The sequence below is a fragment of the Tauraco erythrolophus genome, chromosome 16, assembly GCF_009769465.1.
Source record: "Tauraco erythrolophus isolate bTauEry1 chromosome 16, bTauEry1.pri, whole genome shotgun sequence".
In the NCBI taxonomy this organism is placed as follows: Eukaryota; Metazoa; Chordata; class Aves; order Musophagiformes; family Musophagidae; genus Tauraco; species Tauraco erythrolophus.
The window spans coordinates 19,143,060-19,160,811 of NC_141480.1; the positions used below are offsets into that span (position 1 = coordinate 19,143,060).

General features: G+C 49.9%; 1 protein-coding gene across 2 annotated transcripts in view; it reads right to left on the reverse strand.

Moving 5' to 3' along the window:
* SIL1 (SIL1 nucleotide exchange factor) overlaps positions 1-17,752 on the reverse strand; it is a 103,564-nt gene that overhangs the window by 27,025 nt on the left and 58,787 nt on the right. For both annotated transcript variants that reach the window (XM_086621488.1, XM_086621489.1), the window contains 3 exons: positions 17,440-17,536; positions 14,572-14,763; positions 9,816-9,937 (listed from right to left, as the gene is read on the reverse strand). In XM_086621488.1, the coding sequence (XP_086477614.1) occupies positions 9,816-9,937; positions 14,572-14,763; positions 17,440-17,536 (411 nt within the window). The remainder of the gene's footprint in view (positions 1-9,815; positions 9,938-14,571; positions 14,764-17,439; positions 17,537-17,752) is intronic.

The following is a 17,752-nucleotide window of genomic DNA, read 5'->3' on the forward strand; positions in this document are numbered from 1 at the left end:
CATCCCCTTCGTACCATCTCCAAACAGATGTGCTGATGTAACTCCATAACTGACCTGGTTTTTCCTTGGCAAAGCAACTTTGCCTTCACTTGCCGCTTCTCGCCAATCCATAGCTGCTCAGAACTTGCTGACCATGCAAGCGTGGCCATGGTCTGAGCTGTAGAGCCAGTCTGCACGGGGAGGACTTGCTCCCAAAACAAGATAGAGAGATCTCCTTTCTGCAACATCTTTTCCTTCTCCTTTCCAGCGGGTATGTTAGAATTGCTGTAAAGGTCTGTGCCTACAGACTCCAGAAACAAGCACTAATGCCAAAGCCAGGGCAGATACCACCACCCAGTATTTCTCCACTGGGAGGAAGGGCAGGTCCACCCTTCACACTCACAGCGAGGATGTGGAACCACAGCCCCCAAGGAAATTGCTCAGGTCGCACATGGAGCAGGAGCCCAGAGCGAAGCCTGAACTCGCCGCCCCCCCGTGCCACTTCCACATTCCCGTTCCCAAGTTTTTCGGAGCATGCCTCAAAACCTTCCCCTCCTCCCAGCTCTGCTCTCCACCGCGGCAGCCGCACAAGAGCCATCGTGCACAGCTGCGGGAAGCTCGAGGCCAGAAACAGCAGCTCATTCCCAAAGCACGTCAGCACACACCGAGGACCCCCAGACGCCCTTCGATCCACGCACCGCTTTCACCGCCCCTCCAGCCGGTCCTGCCCGTGCCCTCCTCCGGCAACAGGTCCCACCTGGAAGGGGACAACCGAGTGACACCCGTATTCCTCCCGCTCTGCTCCCCAGCCCGCGCTCGCGGACATTCACGCCGGCCGCATCGATCCGCAGCCGCTGACGGGGCAGGACCGATCCCTGCCTCCATTCCGCTCCTGAAGGTTTCAATTAATCATAAAGCCGATTCCATTTTGGGCTCCATCTGTCTTTATTCCTTCAGGGACTAATAATGCCTCACCGTGTGTTTTCACACCCTAGCTGAACCGAAATGAAGACAGATTTCAATATGAAGTGCCCGAGAAGAAAAGGCATTTTTTAAAAAGAAAATTTCAGAGTCGTTGACGTTCTCAGCTTGGGAAAAGATCTTCTTAGGTAAAAGCAGCAGGATGCTAATTTGGAAAACAACTCAGGTGAATTCCTGCTCATTGCAAACAGGCAAAAATCATATTTATGGGCTTTTATGACAGAGTATGTATGGAAATGCTCCCACGTGGAGCTGCCGACCGAAGGGATTCTGGCGGCAGCCACCCCGCTGCACCAGGCATGGACCGGAATCCAGAAACCCTTTTCAACCATCTCTGTTGCACCGACAGAAGTAGATAAAAAACCCCCAAGAATTCTCATGGTTCATCATGTATGGCAGCTTTTAGCTGCTTAAGGCTGAGGGAAACCTCATTTGCATGTTGCTGTACTGCTTCCACCCCAGGTTTTTTGTTCCTACTTCTGCAAAATCCACCCAAAGGGGCTTCCAACCAGCCAGACCCACACGTCCGCTTCAATAAGGCAACTCCTACGTTGACCTGGTGGTTTATACAAAGCAACAGCCCAAATTATTGATCTCGGCAGACGGAGCTAAGGGTTAAACGACCTGTCCCTCAGAACAGCCACCACGGGGCTGGGCCCGTCATCTCCTGGCTGTTGGTCCAGCAGCACCAACGCGTTCGCTCCTTCCTCACCCACACAAAGATGAGGTCCCACTTGGGTGCCAGCGAGACTGACGCAGGCCGGGATGCTCAAAGCACCAGCCAGCTCCAGGATGGTTAACAGAGGAGAACAGGGACCGCTGGGCAACAGGAGAGAGTAACTGAGAGAGTCATGAACGTGGAGAGAAGTGGCATGACAGGACATTTACCATGACCCACATATCGCCTGGGCTCCAGCTAACACCATCTGACTGCTGGAAAAGTCCTTCCTCTTTCCCATTCCTTGTTTCCAGGGTATTTAGGTAAAAAAAAAGAAAGGAGAGAGTCTGGAAAGGAGGGTTGCAAGAAACTACACAATGCACTCCACGTTAAATTCCTAAGAGACAAAACCAGAGAGAATCTGTGAGAAGTGAGCACACTGGAGGGACAGCTAGACCCCTCTGATGGAAGCGAAGACGCGATCCTTTGATGGTTGCCTTCTGGAACTGGCTGCAGTACCTTGGAAACTCATTAAATGCAGCAGAAAGGACAAGTGACGTACACCTATCGATGCTCTGAGCACCAAATTAGTCTTCAAATCTATTCAGGTCACATGCAGTGGCATCAAGGGGCTAAAACTCAGTGGGAAGTGGCTGCGATAGTGTTTCTCCAACTTGTGTGATGACACAAAGCCATGCTGAGGGGAGGGAGTTGCCCACCAGTCCAAGTCCCTGGAGAGGTCTCGTGGCAATAGACCGCTGCCCACAGCGGCAGGGCTCAGAGGTCTCCATGGCTCTTCAGACGGTCAAGCCAGTGAGTCATCCCCTTCCAAAACATGCCAGGCAGCTTCAAGGGCCTCTGACGGACATCTTTTAAGCAGAAATAGGATCATCTAAAATAGAGATCAAAATCCAGCCCACAAGAAGACACAGAATGTCAGTACCTGAGGGAAGAGTAAGTAGTCAACAGCGATGATGAGTTTCTTCAGAAAGAGGTAATTTCCAGAAAGCTGTTGTTTTCTCTCTCTGCAGAACATCACCCCGTTCAAACACTTGGAAAGCCTTGAAGGGGCTGAGGTTGGCAGCAATCTGGTGGAAGACCTGAGGAACTGCCTTCACGGATGACTAAGCAACTGTTTCAATGAATCTTAAAGAACACGAATAGACAGATGAGGAAAAACTTATCAAAACGCTGCATCAGGAGAACAAGTAGGCTGGAAGACGCCAACCTGGAAACAAGGTCACTTGCTGGGACGTGATCAGTCTTCATCCAGGACAGGCAAGGGCCAGTTTTATACGCCATGAAAGCCTGCGGCTGCTGGCTCCTGTTATTTTGCCTCCTATGCTCCTACGCCCAGCAGCTCTTGCCTTCCTCTCCTCTGCACAAGGAGAAGGGAGTAGGGGAACAACAGAGGGTCGGTGAGTAAACGTGCCTAAATCCAGAAGACACCCCACGGGAGCTAAGGGCAGCCCCCTCCAGACCCCTCCGATTCGGCCGCCAGCGTTGGCACTGCAAACCTGGCTGGCAGTGCCTTTGCACGCTCGCCGCGCACAGCCTGCCAGCAATTAAATCCAACAAAAGCCGCAATCAGGGAAAGGGTAGGAGGGTGCACACAGCAGGACCCACAAAGCAAGAGATGGGATCTGGATCCTCCTATACGAACTCGGACAATAGCTGTAATCGTAATCGCTGGGTCACTTCTGTCCACCCCAAACCCTGCTGGGAGCAGGGACATAATTGAGGCTGGATCCCGCGTATCCCGCTCTCATTGTTCATCTTCCTCCCATTCTTCGCGGCTTTGTTCTATTCAAGGCGCTTTTTCCGACCTCCCTTCTGAAACACATTAACGACGGGCTGCTGCAGCCTCCTGTACGCCGTGATTAAAGAGGAGATGCAAGATGCCTCCTCGTTGCGGAGCGTTTCGCTCCTATTACTCGGAGGGAACGCGGAGAACACGCGACACGGGAAAGGCACAGCAGGTCAGGAAAATAACGTAGGTGGTTAGGCAGGAAAATCTTTTGAAGCTTGTGAAGCCATTAGCCGAGCGCCCGGGCTGTAGAAAAAAGGATAAACAGAGAACATGGATGGTGAACAAACAGCGGCTGAAGAGACAAAAGAACACACGTTGCATCCAGCGATGAAACCAGGTCTACGCTGAGAAACAGCAAGTTCGGGCTGGTTTGGTTTTTGGTTTTTTTTTTTCAGAAAATGATTAGGTAACCAGTCCAAACGCGTATTTTAAATGGAAACCATCACAATAACTCAAATGCTTTAGCAGAGAGAGTTTACTAAACGAGAAGAGACAGAAACAATGTGGTTTATATAATGCATGACCTTATTGCAATGAGTTTTTCCCTGTAGGATGTGTCACCAACCTCCCTCCCAAAGACAGGGTGCTCCCAACCCCTGCCACATTCCCCAGCAGCGCCGGCTCTCCTCGGGGCTGCGTTTTCAGCACAGGCCACCCCATGCAGCTCTTGGAACATCAAGCAGCAGGAGACCAGCAAGACCCTGCACGGCTCTTGGGAGCAATCAGCTCCATGTGAAGGACATGTGAGGAAGGGACCACCCGCACCGTCAAGGCTGAGCCCCGAGAGAACTGATAAAACGCGACAGTTCTCAGTGCTGGGGGGGAACTGTGCAGGTCTGCTCGCTGCCAAAGCATGGCGAGAGGCCAAACGCTCCCATTTCAGCAATCTGCATCCTCACTGCTGAACCTCTTCGTCCTCCTCTCTCGAACAACCAGCCCTACCCAGACCCCCTCGATGGGGTAACTCACTCCAGAATTCCCACCTTTCACAGATGTGACAACATCCTCAGCCTAAAACCAGTCCTATAGGCTTAGCCTAAGATGTCCACCCCACCTCATCAGGCTTAGCCAAGATGCCCATCCCACCTCATCAGGCTTAGCCTAAGATGTCTATCCTACCTCATTAACCATCCAGCAGTTGCCAACACCAGGGAAAAACACACCTGGTGTAGGACCAGCACCTGACCTTGCACCGCTGCACCCCTCCAGCTTCCAGAAACCACCATCTCCCCCCGCATTTAAATTCCCAAAGCATTTATGAAAACAAAACCAGGAGCAAAGCTGGGATTCTAGACTTTTCTCGTGGGGTCTGCTTTCTCTTGTCTTCCTGAGAGCACAAGGATGGCAGTTTACTATTTAATTGTTAATTACACTTTCTTGTTAGATTTCAGACGCTGAAAAATGTTTAGGGATTTATTCTTGTGTGTAATTAACCATAATGATGAAACACCGTTTTATACCGCACTGCAGTTTTTGTTAAGGTTATTCATAACGGGGAAAGGCTAAACAGGTTGAGTTCATTATTGTTACAGAAAAAAACTGAGGTGACCCAATCAAATTAATTTGAAATTAAGTGCAGTGAGGCTGATAACTCCACACGAGTCAGGAGTTCAAATAAAAATAGAAGAGACAATCTACAAAGCAAGAAATTACAAGCGGGCAGGGAGTCGAGCTGGAATTACTGCGTCTGGGAGGCGGCAAACACACGGCGTTGGCACACAGGGCCACTGAAAAAACCCACTGAAAACGGATAAAGAGATGGGCAAAGGCTGCAGGATGTAAAAGGAGAAGCTGGAGGAGGAAGGGACGAACACGAAGATGGATTTGAAATAAATGGGTAGGGACAGTGCTTGTTAAGCTAACTAGATTTATTTCTCTGCCCAAGAATTCTTATGTCCTTACAAGACAGCACTGAAGCAAGGTCTTTAATTTTACTTTCCTGGGTTTATTGCCTGGGCCCTGATGTTATTTAACAGCAACGAGCGTCAACCAGTTTCATTGCGAAGCTGGACTTAATTCAAAATCGTTAAATCTGGTGGAAGCTTTTTCCTCTGGACAAAGACATCTCGAAGAGGCTGGTGCTTCTCTGACAAACCATGGAAGTCCTGCACCCTGGGAGGACAGACATCACCGAAACACTGGTGGGTAGAGCAGGGATAGGAAGATGGTGTTCCCCCCCAAATCATGGTGACTGGGATGCTGGTGACGCACACAATCGTCGTTTAAGGGATTTCACCTGATGGGAAATGGTGAAGAGAAGCAATATCTTGACACGAGCCATCTCTAGGAGACTCTTGAGTGCTGCTACAAGATGATGCTCGAGTTATCACCTATGTTGAGTTTCCTCCCAAGTCTTCACCAAGTCCTGTAACATTTGTTTTATCACTTGGGGCCAAAAGCAGATGGGCTCCTTAGAAAAGGCTGTGCTGGGGACTGCCCCAGGTCCTGCTGGGACACACGGAGAACGCCAGCTCGGACCATCCGTTTGAGATCCAATCCCCGGCAACCCAGGTCGAACAGCACTTGGGTTTTTAAAGGACTGGCCAAAACTCCACCAACCTTCCAACGCAGCTGCACAAGCAACTTTCCTCCCAGCTCCCCACGTGGGCCACACTGAAATGGCACCTTTTGTGCTTTCTGCCCTCTCCACGTGAAATGCAAATGGTTCCTCTTTGCCTTGAAGGTCCCACGGCTTCGCTTCTCTCTGTCCTCACCTCTAATTCACCCCTAAGTGTACAGGGAGCGTTTGGGATAAAGCTTCAAGAAAGCATTCGACATAAATTAGCATTCCCCTTCTAAACGGATTACAAAAATCCTGTTATTACAAAATACTAAAATGTTCCAATTATTGGTGTGGAAAAACGTTTCCTGGAGGTAAAGTTTTTAAAAATTGAGGTTTTAATCACAAGCATAATCCTTTCTGGCTAACGTTCCCAGTCTTGTGAAACATCTAGATACAAACTGCGCAGAGGCCTGGCTGTGCTACGAACAAAGGAAGATGCTGCCTGTAAATAGCTTAGAGGACATCAGAAGACACTTCTCTCATCAGCAATCTTTTTTAGCTTAATATAGCTCCTCTTTGCATAAAACATTGACATTTTTGCAATGTTTGGACCCAATGGTGCGAATGCTGATTGTCATCCGAAGATACTGGAGTGTACCCTCAAAAATATGCAAGAACATTTTACTGAAAGCAGTTTTACTTGCCTCCAAAATGCTGTATCTTAATATTTCATACTTATATATATTTAAATGTTAGTACCACCGGATAAATGCTAACATGCTTTTATGCTAATGCAATCACTGAAAATCCAGATAATGTTGTGTATTGGCATATACTGTTAGTGAATTATGGATACCTAAATGTACAACCCCACATGCCTGGCAATTATTTTTGTTAGTGCATTTAACTTTTATTTGCAATCAGAGCACTGGAGGATTGGTCAAATGAAGTTTACTTTTGCAAACTGCTGAATGGAAAACATTTTGTTAAAGGTTTAAAAACAGTAAGACTGCGATGAGGTTGCAGAGTTGCAGGAAGGGCACTGCTCAGAAAACTCTACCAGATGGAACGATGTTTGATTTGGTCACAGACTCGGCGATTAAAACCCAAGTGCCTAAAATGAAGGACGTATAAGAGAAACAAGAGATGAAATCTTGATTTCCTGCTCACCACATCACCCTCCTCCACGGCAGAGGCTCACAGATAGAGGCAAATGGATGCCAGGAGAAGAGCATCCATCCAAGCAGCGCCCTGCACCAAAGGGTCTCCTGGGACCCTTTGCCTTGAGGACCAAACTCTCCTGTGCCAAGGCTGCTTTTCAACTCCAGTTTAAGCCAAATAAAGAGGAACAATATCAGCAGGGAGAAATCCTGAACTGCCCCTGCTGTACCTTCTCCTCCTTCTCCTCTTTCTCCTCCTACCACCTTCGCTGATCCCTTGTCTTGGTCAGACACCTAGCCCGTTGGCTCCAGGAGCTGATCCACTCGAAAACCCTTTTATCCCAAATCAGTTTTCAGCACAGCCAGACCTCCAAGCCGGGTCTCAGCCGACCTGCGTGCAGGCAAGACCTGGGTGATGCAGCTGGCTGCCATCTCTTACCTGCTTCACTACCTGCTCAGAGTTAAAGACAATGCAAACCTGGAGAAGACTGGAATGAGTTGAAAAGTTCTGGGTGTGACCCAAGCACCTCTGAGACTGCTCAGTGTCCAGCGGTTTTCTCCTGCATAGAACAGCTTGTCTGCAGACAATGCCAAACTCTCTCTTCCAGATTCAGCTACATCAGGAGTTACAGACCTTCGGGCTGGGCTGAGGAGCTGCTATAATCATGCCCTGATTTTCCTCTGGGAAGGTTTGCCTGGCTTGAAACCACTGGCCTGAGCCAACCTGGCTGAGGACACTTGGGAAGTGGCCACAGACCCATTTGGTGAGCAGCAGACCATTGCATCCAACGTAGGATCTGATACCAGCTCCCGGCACACAAGTACAGATCAGATCATGTACCTGCAGCCCAGTGAGTTGTGGCACCTCTGGGAATTTACTGGAAAGTCCTACCACTAACCGAGGCCCCTGGGAAGAACCACGAGTGAAGGAAATAAACAATAACCCTCCCGAAAAACACAAGACATCAGAAAATGCGTAGTGTGAAGTACTTGAAATGCTCCTGGCAGTTTAAATGGAGCACGGAGTAAGCTGAGAAAATGTATGAACAAACAAATTAAGCAGATAGCACGAAGCAGACGAGTTGGCACGTAGGTGCCTATTGAGAAAGCTTAAGCACAGCAAGGGGAGAAAAGCAAACCCAAAACCCAGGCATAATATTCCTCACATTTTGGAACTGAGCTCTCAGACAAGGCATCATCCAAACCACTCAAAATTACCATCTGTCAGAACGTCCTTTAAAGAAAAAAGGTCTAAAAGTTTCCAAAGCAGTATTTTGATATCGTCCTATTAGAAGAGAGATTGGTTCTGTCCAAGCAAAGGCATCTGCAATTGAGTGTGGAACACTACACATCGGTTTCGTGGCCGCTGCTACACGCTGATATCATCAGACAATGAATTTCTTGAGTCTTGATCATTTCACGTTAGCTAAATCCGGAAGGAAGCGATTTAACAGCCCCTGTCATTTCACAAGTTACCTGCAAGTGTTTCCAGAGCCTCTGCATGATTTTCTCTTTATGAAACATATAATTAAGAGTCTCCATTCTATTAAGGAACCTAAGGAAACAATTGTAATATTGTTTCAAACATTAAGATATGCCAGAATACGAAGAGTGGGTCTGTGTTTCTGACGTGAAAGAGTGTATCTTACTGCGATTAACAAGTCAAGCACTGTTTCAGACTATAAACTGGATCCTCTCCTGGTGTAAATCCGAGTACCCACTGCTGTCCACGAGGTCATATTACTCCACACATGTTGAGGACCACCTGCATCGTATACAAGGTTGCAACAGAAGTGTAGACTTGTAGACTATATATTAGACTAAGTGATAAATAATTTATGATGGTGGAGAAGGTGACCGTATTTTTAGGCGTAGAAATATGCAGATATAACAGTCCTGACTTTCAATCTTCACTCTGCACTTCTGACCTTGAAGTCTGGCTCCATCCAATGCATTTCAAAAGCCTCTGCACCTGAGAGTGTGCAACACACACCACAAAGCCCCAAACCCATAAAACAACAAGGGCAAAACCCATGGAGCCCAGGTGGTGCCACCCGCAGCACGACACGCTACGTCCCAGCATGAGGCCGACTGGGCTCCTTTGGGCAACAGCCACCTATCAATGAACCACAAACATCCCTCAGACCAGTCTCTTCTTGATTCAGTCTGAGGATCCGTTCCTAACCCCATGTGTAATTGCCACCCCTTTGATGTCAGAGGCACGTGTCCATGGGGATAAAAACTCTCCTCCAAAGGTCATGGGAAGTGCTTTATTTCTGAAATCAGCATCTTGCTGTCTTAAAGCATCACAGGAGAAAGGAAGAGGAGGGAGAAAGGTGTTCCCTGGGGCGCTTGTAACCGCAGCATCCTCCAGATCTTCCCCCCAGAGAGGGCTGCCAAGGGAGGAGTAGGCAGAATTATCCCCCTTGGACTTTGTAAAAACAAGGAGCCCAGGGCAATCAAGAAACAATCATAGCTTCCACACCAAATTACTTCTGGCTAAGTCTAGCGAGCAGGACGAGGACGCGCTGAGGAGAAGACCAGGGTCAGTGGTGCTGCAAGGCAAGGGCTAAGCAGGGGAGAGGACAATTTGGTGTGTCGCAGGATGACACAAGCTTTCAGCTCCTGCTATTAGAAATAAATCAAGAGCGATGAAGAGAAGCACAGAGCCCGTCTGATCTCCCGAGGTTTTCACCCTCCCACCCGTGGTGGGACAGAGCTCACCTGGACAGCGCAGCGCCCAGGACGAAGGCAGCGTGCTCCTTCAGCGCGGCCTCGCTGCTGTTCAGCCCCTCGATCACAAGCTGGAGTCCACCCATGGAGAGGAAGTCCTTGGCATTGTCCACCTGGGAGAGAGCAGGTCCCCAGTCAGGACAAAAACCCCAGCCAGATTCCACTCAAGAACTCTTTGAGAACGCCTTGCACAGCGTCTCCCCCCTCCCAGTCTAACCAGTGCCAAGTTTTCAAAGCAATTAAAAATGAAGAGGGAACAACCGTGGCTTGAATTCCGTATAATAATGTCCGTGAGCAGGGGATGTGCTGGTTGCAGAAGCACAGTCTACTATTATCCCACGAGAAGGCATCACTGAAAACTCAAATCCTTTGATTAGCTATCCAAACTATTCTGGACACGTATTTCAGTAATCCAGGTGATGTCAAAAAAAACCACAGTTCTTTGCTCTCTCACCTGAGCAGACCATTACCGGGAACCCAGGGAATCGTATGTTTTGCAAATGCAATTAATTAATTGATGCTCTAATTGGAGCACCAGGAGTTAGGGATGTTTAAGAGCCTGTTGGTACACGAGCAGCATCACCTCCGCTCGCATGGGCGGTCCTGGGCGCTTTTCACAAGTAACAACTTCACGCGGGCGTGAAAAGAAAGAGCTGGTCCCTGAAGGGTGAGCCAGGAGCTTCCCCTCGGGGCAGCCCGAGCAGTGATTTTTCCAAAGCAGATGATATTGGACTGACTGCCAGCAGGGAAAAGTTTAGGCATTAGTGGAGATTCCTCAGTCTTTGACTCTGAGCAGACTCGGGGCTAACCAGGCACAAATCGCAGTGGGCATCTGTTCTCGGAGAGGAGATGAAAAAAGAGCTCCGAGTGGCTCACAAACAAAATTTCAAGCAACAGTGCAAAGTGCTTCAAGTACAAAATGCAGTCAGAAGTCAAATCAATGCACCTTGGTTTTCAAGGATTTTTTTTTTTTTTTTTTTTTTTTTTTGCAGTTTAAAAGGGAATCTGACGAACGCTCCGAATTGCATGTGCAAAATAACCGGGTTTAGAATTCCAACATTTCTCCTCCCTGAAAGACAGGGAGACAACGGCATGTCTCGGCGGATGGAAATAGAACATAAAACCAAGTTATCAGCTGGACAAATCGACCTCCTCGGCTTCAGCGAGCAGACCCCACCGACGGGGTGGGACAGGACAAACACCTCCCGGCGTGCAGGGTCCGTCGGGCTCAGGCACCGCGCTCCAACCTGAACTCCTTTACTCGACAGCAACTTCATGCTCAGCGTTATATTTATCTCAACCAAAATTAGCCATAAGTTGGATATTTGAGATACCTAATGGAATGACGCAGCTCCTGCTTTATGTCCTACGGGTATGTCTTTACCAAAGCAGGACCAGGGGAGCCACGGCTCGTCTCTTCTCCCCAGGGGGACAATGCCCACCGCTCGCTGTCGGCAGAAAGCCCATCTCTGCCGGTCTGCCGGGGCTGATTAACGATTCGCAGCAGCTTCTGTAGCCTTTCAGATCCTATTCTTTTAACTGTCCCTATAAACTGGACCTGCCAGACCTCTCAATTTTCTGCAGGTCCATCTCTGTCTACAAAGAAATCCATGCAGCAACCCAATTTTATCCTTTTATTGCTCAGCCTCTGCAAAAACTCCGAGGCTGTTTTAACGCTGGAATTGGACATCAGCTTCTGCTCAAGAGCGAATGCACAGACAGGCAGAAGTTTGCATCCAGCACCAGTCGTGGTAAAACCAATCGTCCCTGTATCCTCATCAGCACCAGAGCTCCTCAGGCCACCCCCAGCGTCGGTGAGACACCTCGACTGCAGAACACAAATTGTGCCATAAAGCTTATTTTGAAGGTGTATTTTATTTTTTTTTTTTTAACTGGAGTCTGTTGTGAGAGCTCTTTCCCTCACTCACCGTTTTAAAACCAACAAAACCCCCAAACCCAACGACGTGAAGGTATTAACCTCTCCGGGGAGCGGAGGATGCTGCGAGGCAGCAGCTCGTGCCTCGTTCAGACCACCGAAACCAGCACGGAAGCAAGGCAAAGATCAAAAGAGCTCTGGAGTAAAGTACACAGGCGAGGTGGGCGAGGAGAGGGATGGGAGCAGAGCAAATCCGACAGCAGTTATTCAGGGAGCCGCTTCAGAGCGGAGAAGAAAGGAACCAGGGAGGGGAGGCGAGAGGGAACATGTTAGAAAACGAGAGCGAGGAAGAAGCAGCATGTCAACCGTAGGCAACGGAGGGGAAATTAGCAGTGAGAAATGGTGTAGCATGTCAGAGGAGGGGAGAGAGGAAGATAAGGAGAGTAAATAATTGAGAGAAAGAGCCTGCAACGCACGAGAACGGGTCTTGGCTCTGCACGCTGCTGTGCAAGCACCGTGAATTCTGGTTATAAATGAGTTATGCTCCGGCCTCTTCCCATTTACATTCGGTTTTTATGCGTTACAGATAACCTCGCAAGCCAAACCTTCCTGCTCGTCCTCCAGGACGGGCTCCCAAACATGCCAAGTTGAATCCTGACTGATGAGAAGCAAACCAGAGCTGGCAACTAAAAGCTGAGCAAAAACACAGAGCCCTTGGGCTGACTCCTCAAGAGCAGGAGAGAACGTCTCTCCTCCGGCTCAGCACCGGCCACCGCTTCCCCTGCGCTCCCTCGCAGCGAGCCCGCGGGCACGCGCTGCTTCGTGTCCCAGCGCTCCGGGATGCTCACGACCACGCCACGGAGCAGAGAGCATCTTTTGCTTTCAAACCCTCCAGGCCATGGCATTTTCCACTCGAGGGGGCGTTTTGTGCCCCGGAGGCGGCAGCAGGACGGCCGGGAGGCGATGGATTATCGAAAGCCGTGGCACGTTACCGTTCCGAGCCCTCAGCGCTCCCCCACGCGGGTACGTGGTGCCCGGGGCCACCCACCCCTGCGAGGATCCCCGTCCTCCCGCAGCAGGGCCGTGCCTCGCCGCAGAGGACTCCTGACAAGTTCAGCCCTGCCAGGGCTACGCGGCACAAGCGCATTTGGCTGCTACTCAGTAATCACATTAAGGCAGTTCTGCTAAAGTCAGTACCAAGCAGAGATAATGCTCTGGACGCATTCAACTGGCTGGAAGAAGAAAGAGGAGGAAAAGCCATGCTGGCTTAGAGACAAGTCATATTTCTTATCAGCTTCCTGCCTGATGAGAAGGTGCTGCCCAGCCATCTGCCCTGACAGCGCGGGCACAGAGCGACGTTGTGATCGATGCACAAAGGAGCCCACTGTGCTCCCCGCCAGCCTCCCCGCCGTTCCCCCGTTCTGACCCCTTTGATGCTGGATGTGGTTCCCTTTGATGCTCCGGGCCCCGCGCAGGGAGCAGGGAGTGCTTCCCTGCTCCTCTCGCCTTTCTGAAACTGTTTGCCCCATCCTGTGCTGCAAGAAGGCAGGATTTGATGCTGGAATAGTCCAAATCGTTACGCTGGAATCCAAAGCATCCCAGGGTGCTTGAGGGTTGCTTTTTAGCATGCTGGCCTGATGCTCTGGCACCCTTAACCAGACAGAATTAGCCCTGAGTATAAATACGAAGCTCTTTGGGCGCCCATTGTTCACACTTATTCTCTGAGTCAGACAGATGCCGTCAGTGAAACAAAAGCATTGAGAACGAACAGCAAGGAAGTCTCTGCATGCGTATGACAGAGATTTAGTGTGCAAATCCAAGACAAAGAGCCCTGGAAATAACACTTCTATTAGCTGGTGCACGGACTCCCTCTCTCAGCAGCACATTCCTTCAGCTACCTTCGCCCAAAATACCATGCTTGGCTTTAAGAAGTGTTGTTCCAGTGAAAGGTCTTGCCCTGGCACCTCCCAAGAGTTGTCCCATTCACCCTCTGAAATGATAAAGTCACCTTCAGTGACACTGAGGCCGGTCCAGGGATGGAGAAGCCCAGTCCTGTCCTATGAGGCAGAATAGAGCCTCGATGCCCAGACACTCACCCAATGCCACTGCGGCGTGGGAAGGCACCGAGCACCAGGGAGGAGAGCACTGTGCCCGCACCTGCCACCAACGGCATGTAAAACCGTGCGAGCTGGAAGGGGAGCAGGAGAGATAAGGGGAAAAACGTGTGAGCAGAAACCTGAGGAAGCGAGATTTCGGGAAACATTCTGCCTCACACAGAGCCCATTAGTGTGGCTCAGCTGGTGCTCAGCAGCTTGCCCTTCGCCTGAGCCTTTGGGCATTGTCGCCATCGGCCCAGCTGTGAGAGAGGCTCTACGTGCCACTTCTTACTCACGCCGAGACAAAATACAGGGGTTTGGGTGGCTGTCATCTTCTCTGGAACAAGGACATTCTCTGTGAACTGGTGTAAGGGGACCTACCCGTCACCACAGAGGCTTTCCCCAGAAGAAGCGAGAAAATAACTTTTTTTAACAGTCATCACTATACTTACCGAAAAACGGCAGATAAACCCCCACTTCACACTATTTAGCATATAAAAGAAGAAAAAGAGAGGGCAAGAAAAACAGCCTGAGAACAGACAACAAACCAGGCAACGCTAACCCCTAGGAACCCGCTCGCTACGGTACGAGCGATGATTTATTCAAACCTGGCTATAAAATGAGCCTGCAGTAGCCCTCTGCTGTCTGTTATTGTCCCAGGATTATGATAATTAAGCAATTTGTATTACCTGATACCGATAAGAAAAATAAACCCACGTTTATGACACCGTATCCCCTGGATTTTACACAGTCGTTACTAACGCGTTTTTGTTACCTGGTGAACATAATATTCAAGATCGTAAAGCGCCGCTACTTTTTCGTCCAGCGTGGAGGCAGAGCTGTTGAATTTGCCAATTAATTTAACCATAATTTCATAATCTGTTTCCATCTTCACGTTCAGCTTTTCAAACTCCTCCTTCAGCTGCTCTATGGGCCGGAACTTCTTCTTCACCTCTTCCTCGTGGGCCTTGAAAGCAGAAGGAGGAAACCAGGTATGAAGGCAGGTGATAGAGCCAAGAAGGACACAGAAAGGAACCCCAGCCTCAGATTTACAAGGGGAACCCGGCTGTCTGTGCAAAAGGATTTACTGCTGTGCATGAGTTGCAGGGGCAGCGTTGGAGGGGCCCTTCTGAGAAGCCCAGGAACCCAGTTGTCTGTAAGACACCCACCTTGGGTACCAGCAAGCACTCCCCAAGGAGCTGAGCTTGTACCGAGGGCTTTGTACACCGTTTCTGCATCCTACGCGCCTTCCAAGCCCACACGAAGCCCAGAGGCAGGCAGCACTGCTGGCTCCGTTTGCCTGCAAGTGGACGTTCTCAAGACCTGGTTGCAAAAAAGCCTCGAGCAACCTCCCTGATCTCACAGCTGACCCTGCCTGGAGCTGGAGCTGGGGCTGGAGACCTCCGGAGGTCCCATCCAGCCTGAACGACCCAGTGACTCCACACCAGTGACATCAAGGAGATCTCCTCGGCCGCAGACGAAGAAGATCTGGTCATCCCAATCACTCAACACGCTGCAGGATGGCTTTGTTAGGAACACGTATGTACTCGCTGTTGGGGACAGAAGCTGTCAGAGAGCAAAGCAGAGGGGACCAGCTGCAAGTTGGGGGCAGCTGAAGTGTCCTGCGTGGGGCTCGGCCAGGAGACAGCTGGTCCCCCTCATACAAACAGCATCCCAAGGGCTGGATGAAGCAGGAGAGCTGCGGAAGGGCATGTGGTGAGAAGGAAAAGGCTCTGCCAGAGATCTGAGAGAGCCCCAGAGCTGGCAGGGACCAACTCTCCAGTGTCGGAACCGGTGACGCTGGGGCAGGCAGGGTCAGAGCCAAGGAAGCAGAGAGGCCAGACTGAAACGAGCTGCCCCGAGAGCAGGAGAAACCAAGAAAGCCCCTTTGGAAAGGGATTCTGCCACAAACACAGATACCAAAACATGGTTTTATACAGGAGCGACCCCGCAACGAGAGGGTTTGCACACGCAGGGCTCCCCTCTGCCAGCACCGCCCCGCTCCCCCACAGGAGCCAAGGGCTCGAGCCATTGGAGAGGGGAAAAAAATTAAAAAACTAAGGGATGGAAGTGAAGCACTGTCAATCTAAGGGCAGCCGTGCGATCGGCGCTAATGACTATGGGCCTAATTACTGTCGGTGCCGCGCGGCGGCAGAACGCCAGCCCCTCCCCGAGCGCTCCGAACGGCTTTTGCGGGAGCACGGCCGGGAACACGCTTGGTGTAACTCAATTTACTTTGACACAGTTACTTCAAGGATGAATTTGCTCCCTGCAGGAGAGATTTTAAATGGAGTACTTTAGGTCCATTAGCTGTAACTGTTTTCAGCCCCGTTGCTGGGACAATAGCTGTTCTAACAGGGGGTTTTTAAAATAAGGCTTATTTGCACATAGCAGAGGATCACTAATTTTTGCATTTAAATGACACTCATTTCAAGAAGTCCCACTATCAGTAATGCTGGCTGCTACATAAATAATCTTTTTGAAAACTAAATAATGCCTTGGTGCTAGATAGGGGGAAAAAAAGACTCTGCAACTTCAAGACTTGAGAGTCTTGACTCCTACCTCAGTCTACCTTGGACTGAGACAATGCCAAGGTAGCAGGAGGAGTAAGGGCCTATGGAAACACTGCTGAGTGGAAGAGGGGAAAAAGGCTGGGATTCACCTGATGGATCACGTCTCATCCCACCAGCGTCATGCCAGCAGCTAGGGACCAGCTTCAAGCCTGGAGAGGGCTGAAAGCAGCACTCATGTTCTATTTAGGGATCAGTATGGAGGCCGGTGCTGTTTAACATCCTTGTCAGTGACATGGACAGTGGGATCAAGTGCACCCTCAGAAACTTTGCTGATGACACCAAGCTGTGTGGTGTTGTGGACACGCTGGAGGGAAGAGATGCCATCCAGAGGGACCTTGACAGGCTGGAGAGGTGGGTATTTGCAAACCTCATGAAGTTCAACAAGGCCAAGTGTAAGGTCCTGCACGTGGGTCAGGGCAATCCCATGCACAAGTACAGGCTGGGCAGAGAATGAAGGAGAAGGACTTGGGAGTGCTGGTTGATGAGAAGCTCACCATGAGCCAGCACCGTGCACTGGCAGCCCAGAAAGCCAACTGTGTCCTGGGCTGCATCCAAAGCAGCGTGGGCAGCAGGTCGAGGGAGGGGATTCTGCCCCTCTGCTCTGCTCTCGTGAGACCCCCTGCAGTGCTGCGTTCAGCTCTGGGGTTCAGCAGCATCTGATGGCTGATCTGCCGCTGAACTCCTGATCTCAGCCCACTCCATCACCACAGCCCCTCTCCCCCTCGACAGCCCACGGCATAATTATTACTGAGAAACACCCTGAACTGTGAGAATATACTGAAGTACTTACCAGCAGCCTTTAAGTTTGAAATGAATAAAACGGACCCGAACAAAAGTCTTCCATTTTTACAGAAAACCCAGGACTAGTACAAAAAGAGGTGAGAGTCTCCCAGGGAAGTATATCACTAACAGGCCAGCAAAGGTATTTTAGGCCCATGTTCACCAGAAGATGAGTCGGCACAGTATTTTCCCCAGCCATTACTTTAACCATCGTATTTCTGAGACATGTAACGCAGGGTGATCGCCTCCATGTACTGTGAGTTGCTTTAGAAACAGCGAACTCTTCTCACCTTTCTTTCTGCCTTCTCGCTTTCCTTCATTTTAGCCAAAGCTTCTTTGAGCTCCTGGGACGTGAATGAATTGGAGTCGACATCCACCTTGCCAAGCCTTGCAGAGGAAACAAAGCAAAACATGTTATCAGTGAACAACTGTGTCTATAATATTTTCATTGTGATATACTAGCAATGCATAATGTCAAGAGGAAAGGAACTAAGAGTGCTGCATTTCCATACATCTCACTTAAAATACACAAAAAACCCTCCAAACTCAAGAAAAGATTAGTCCAAGTGCTGTATTTTGTGTGTGGTTTGCAGACACCTCACT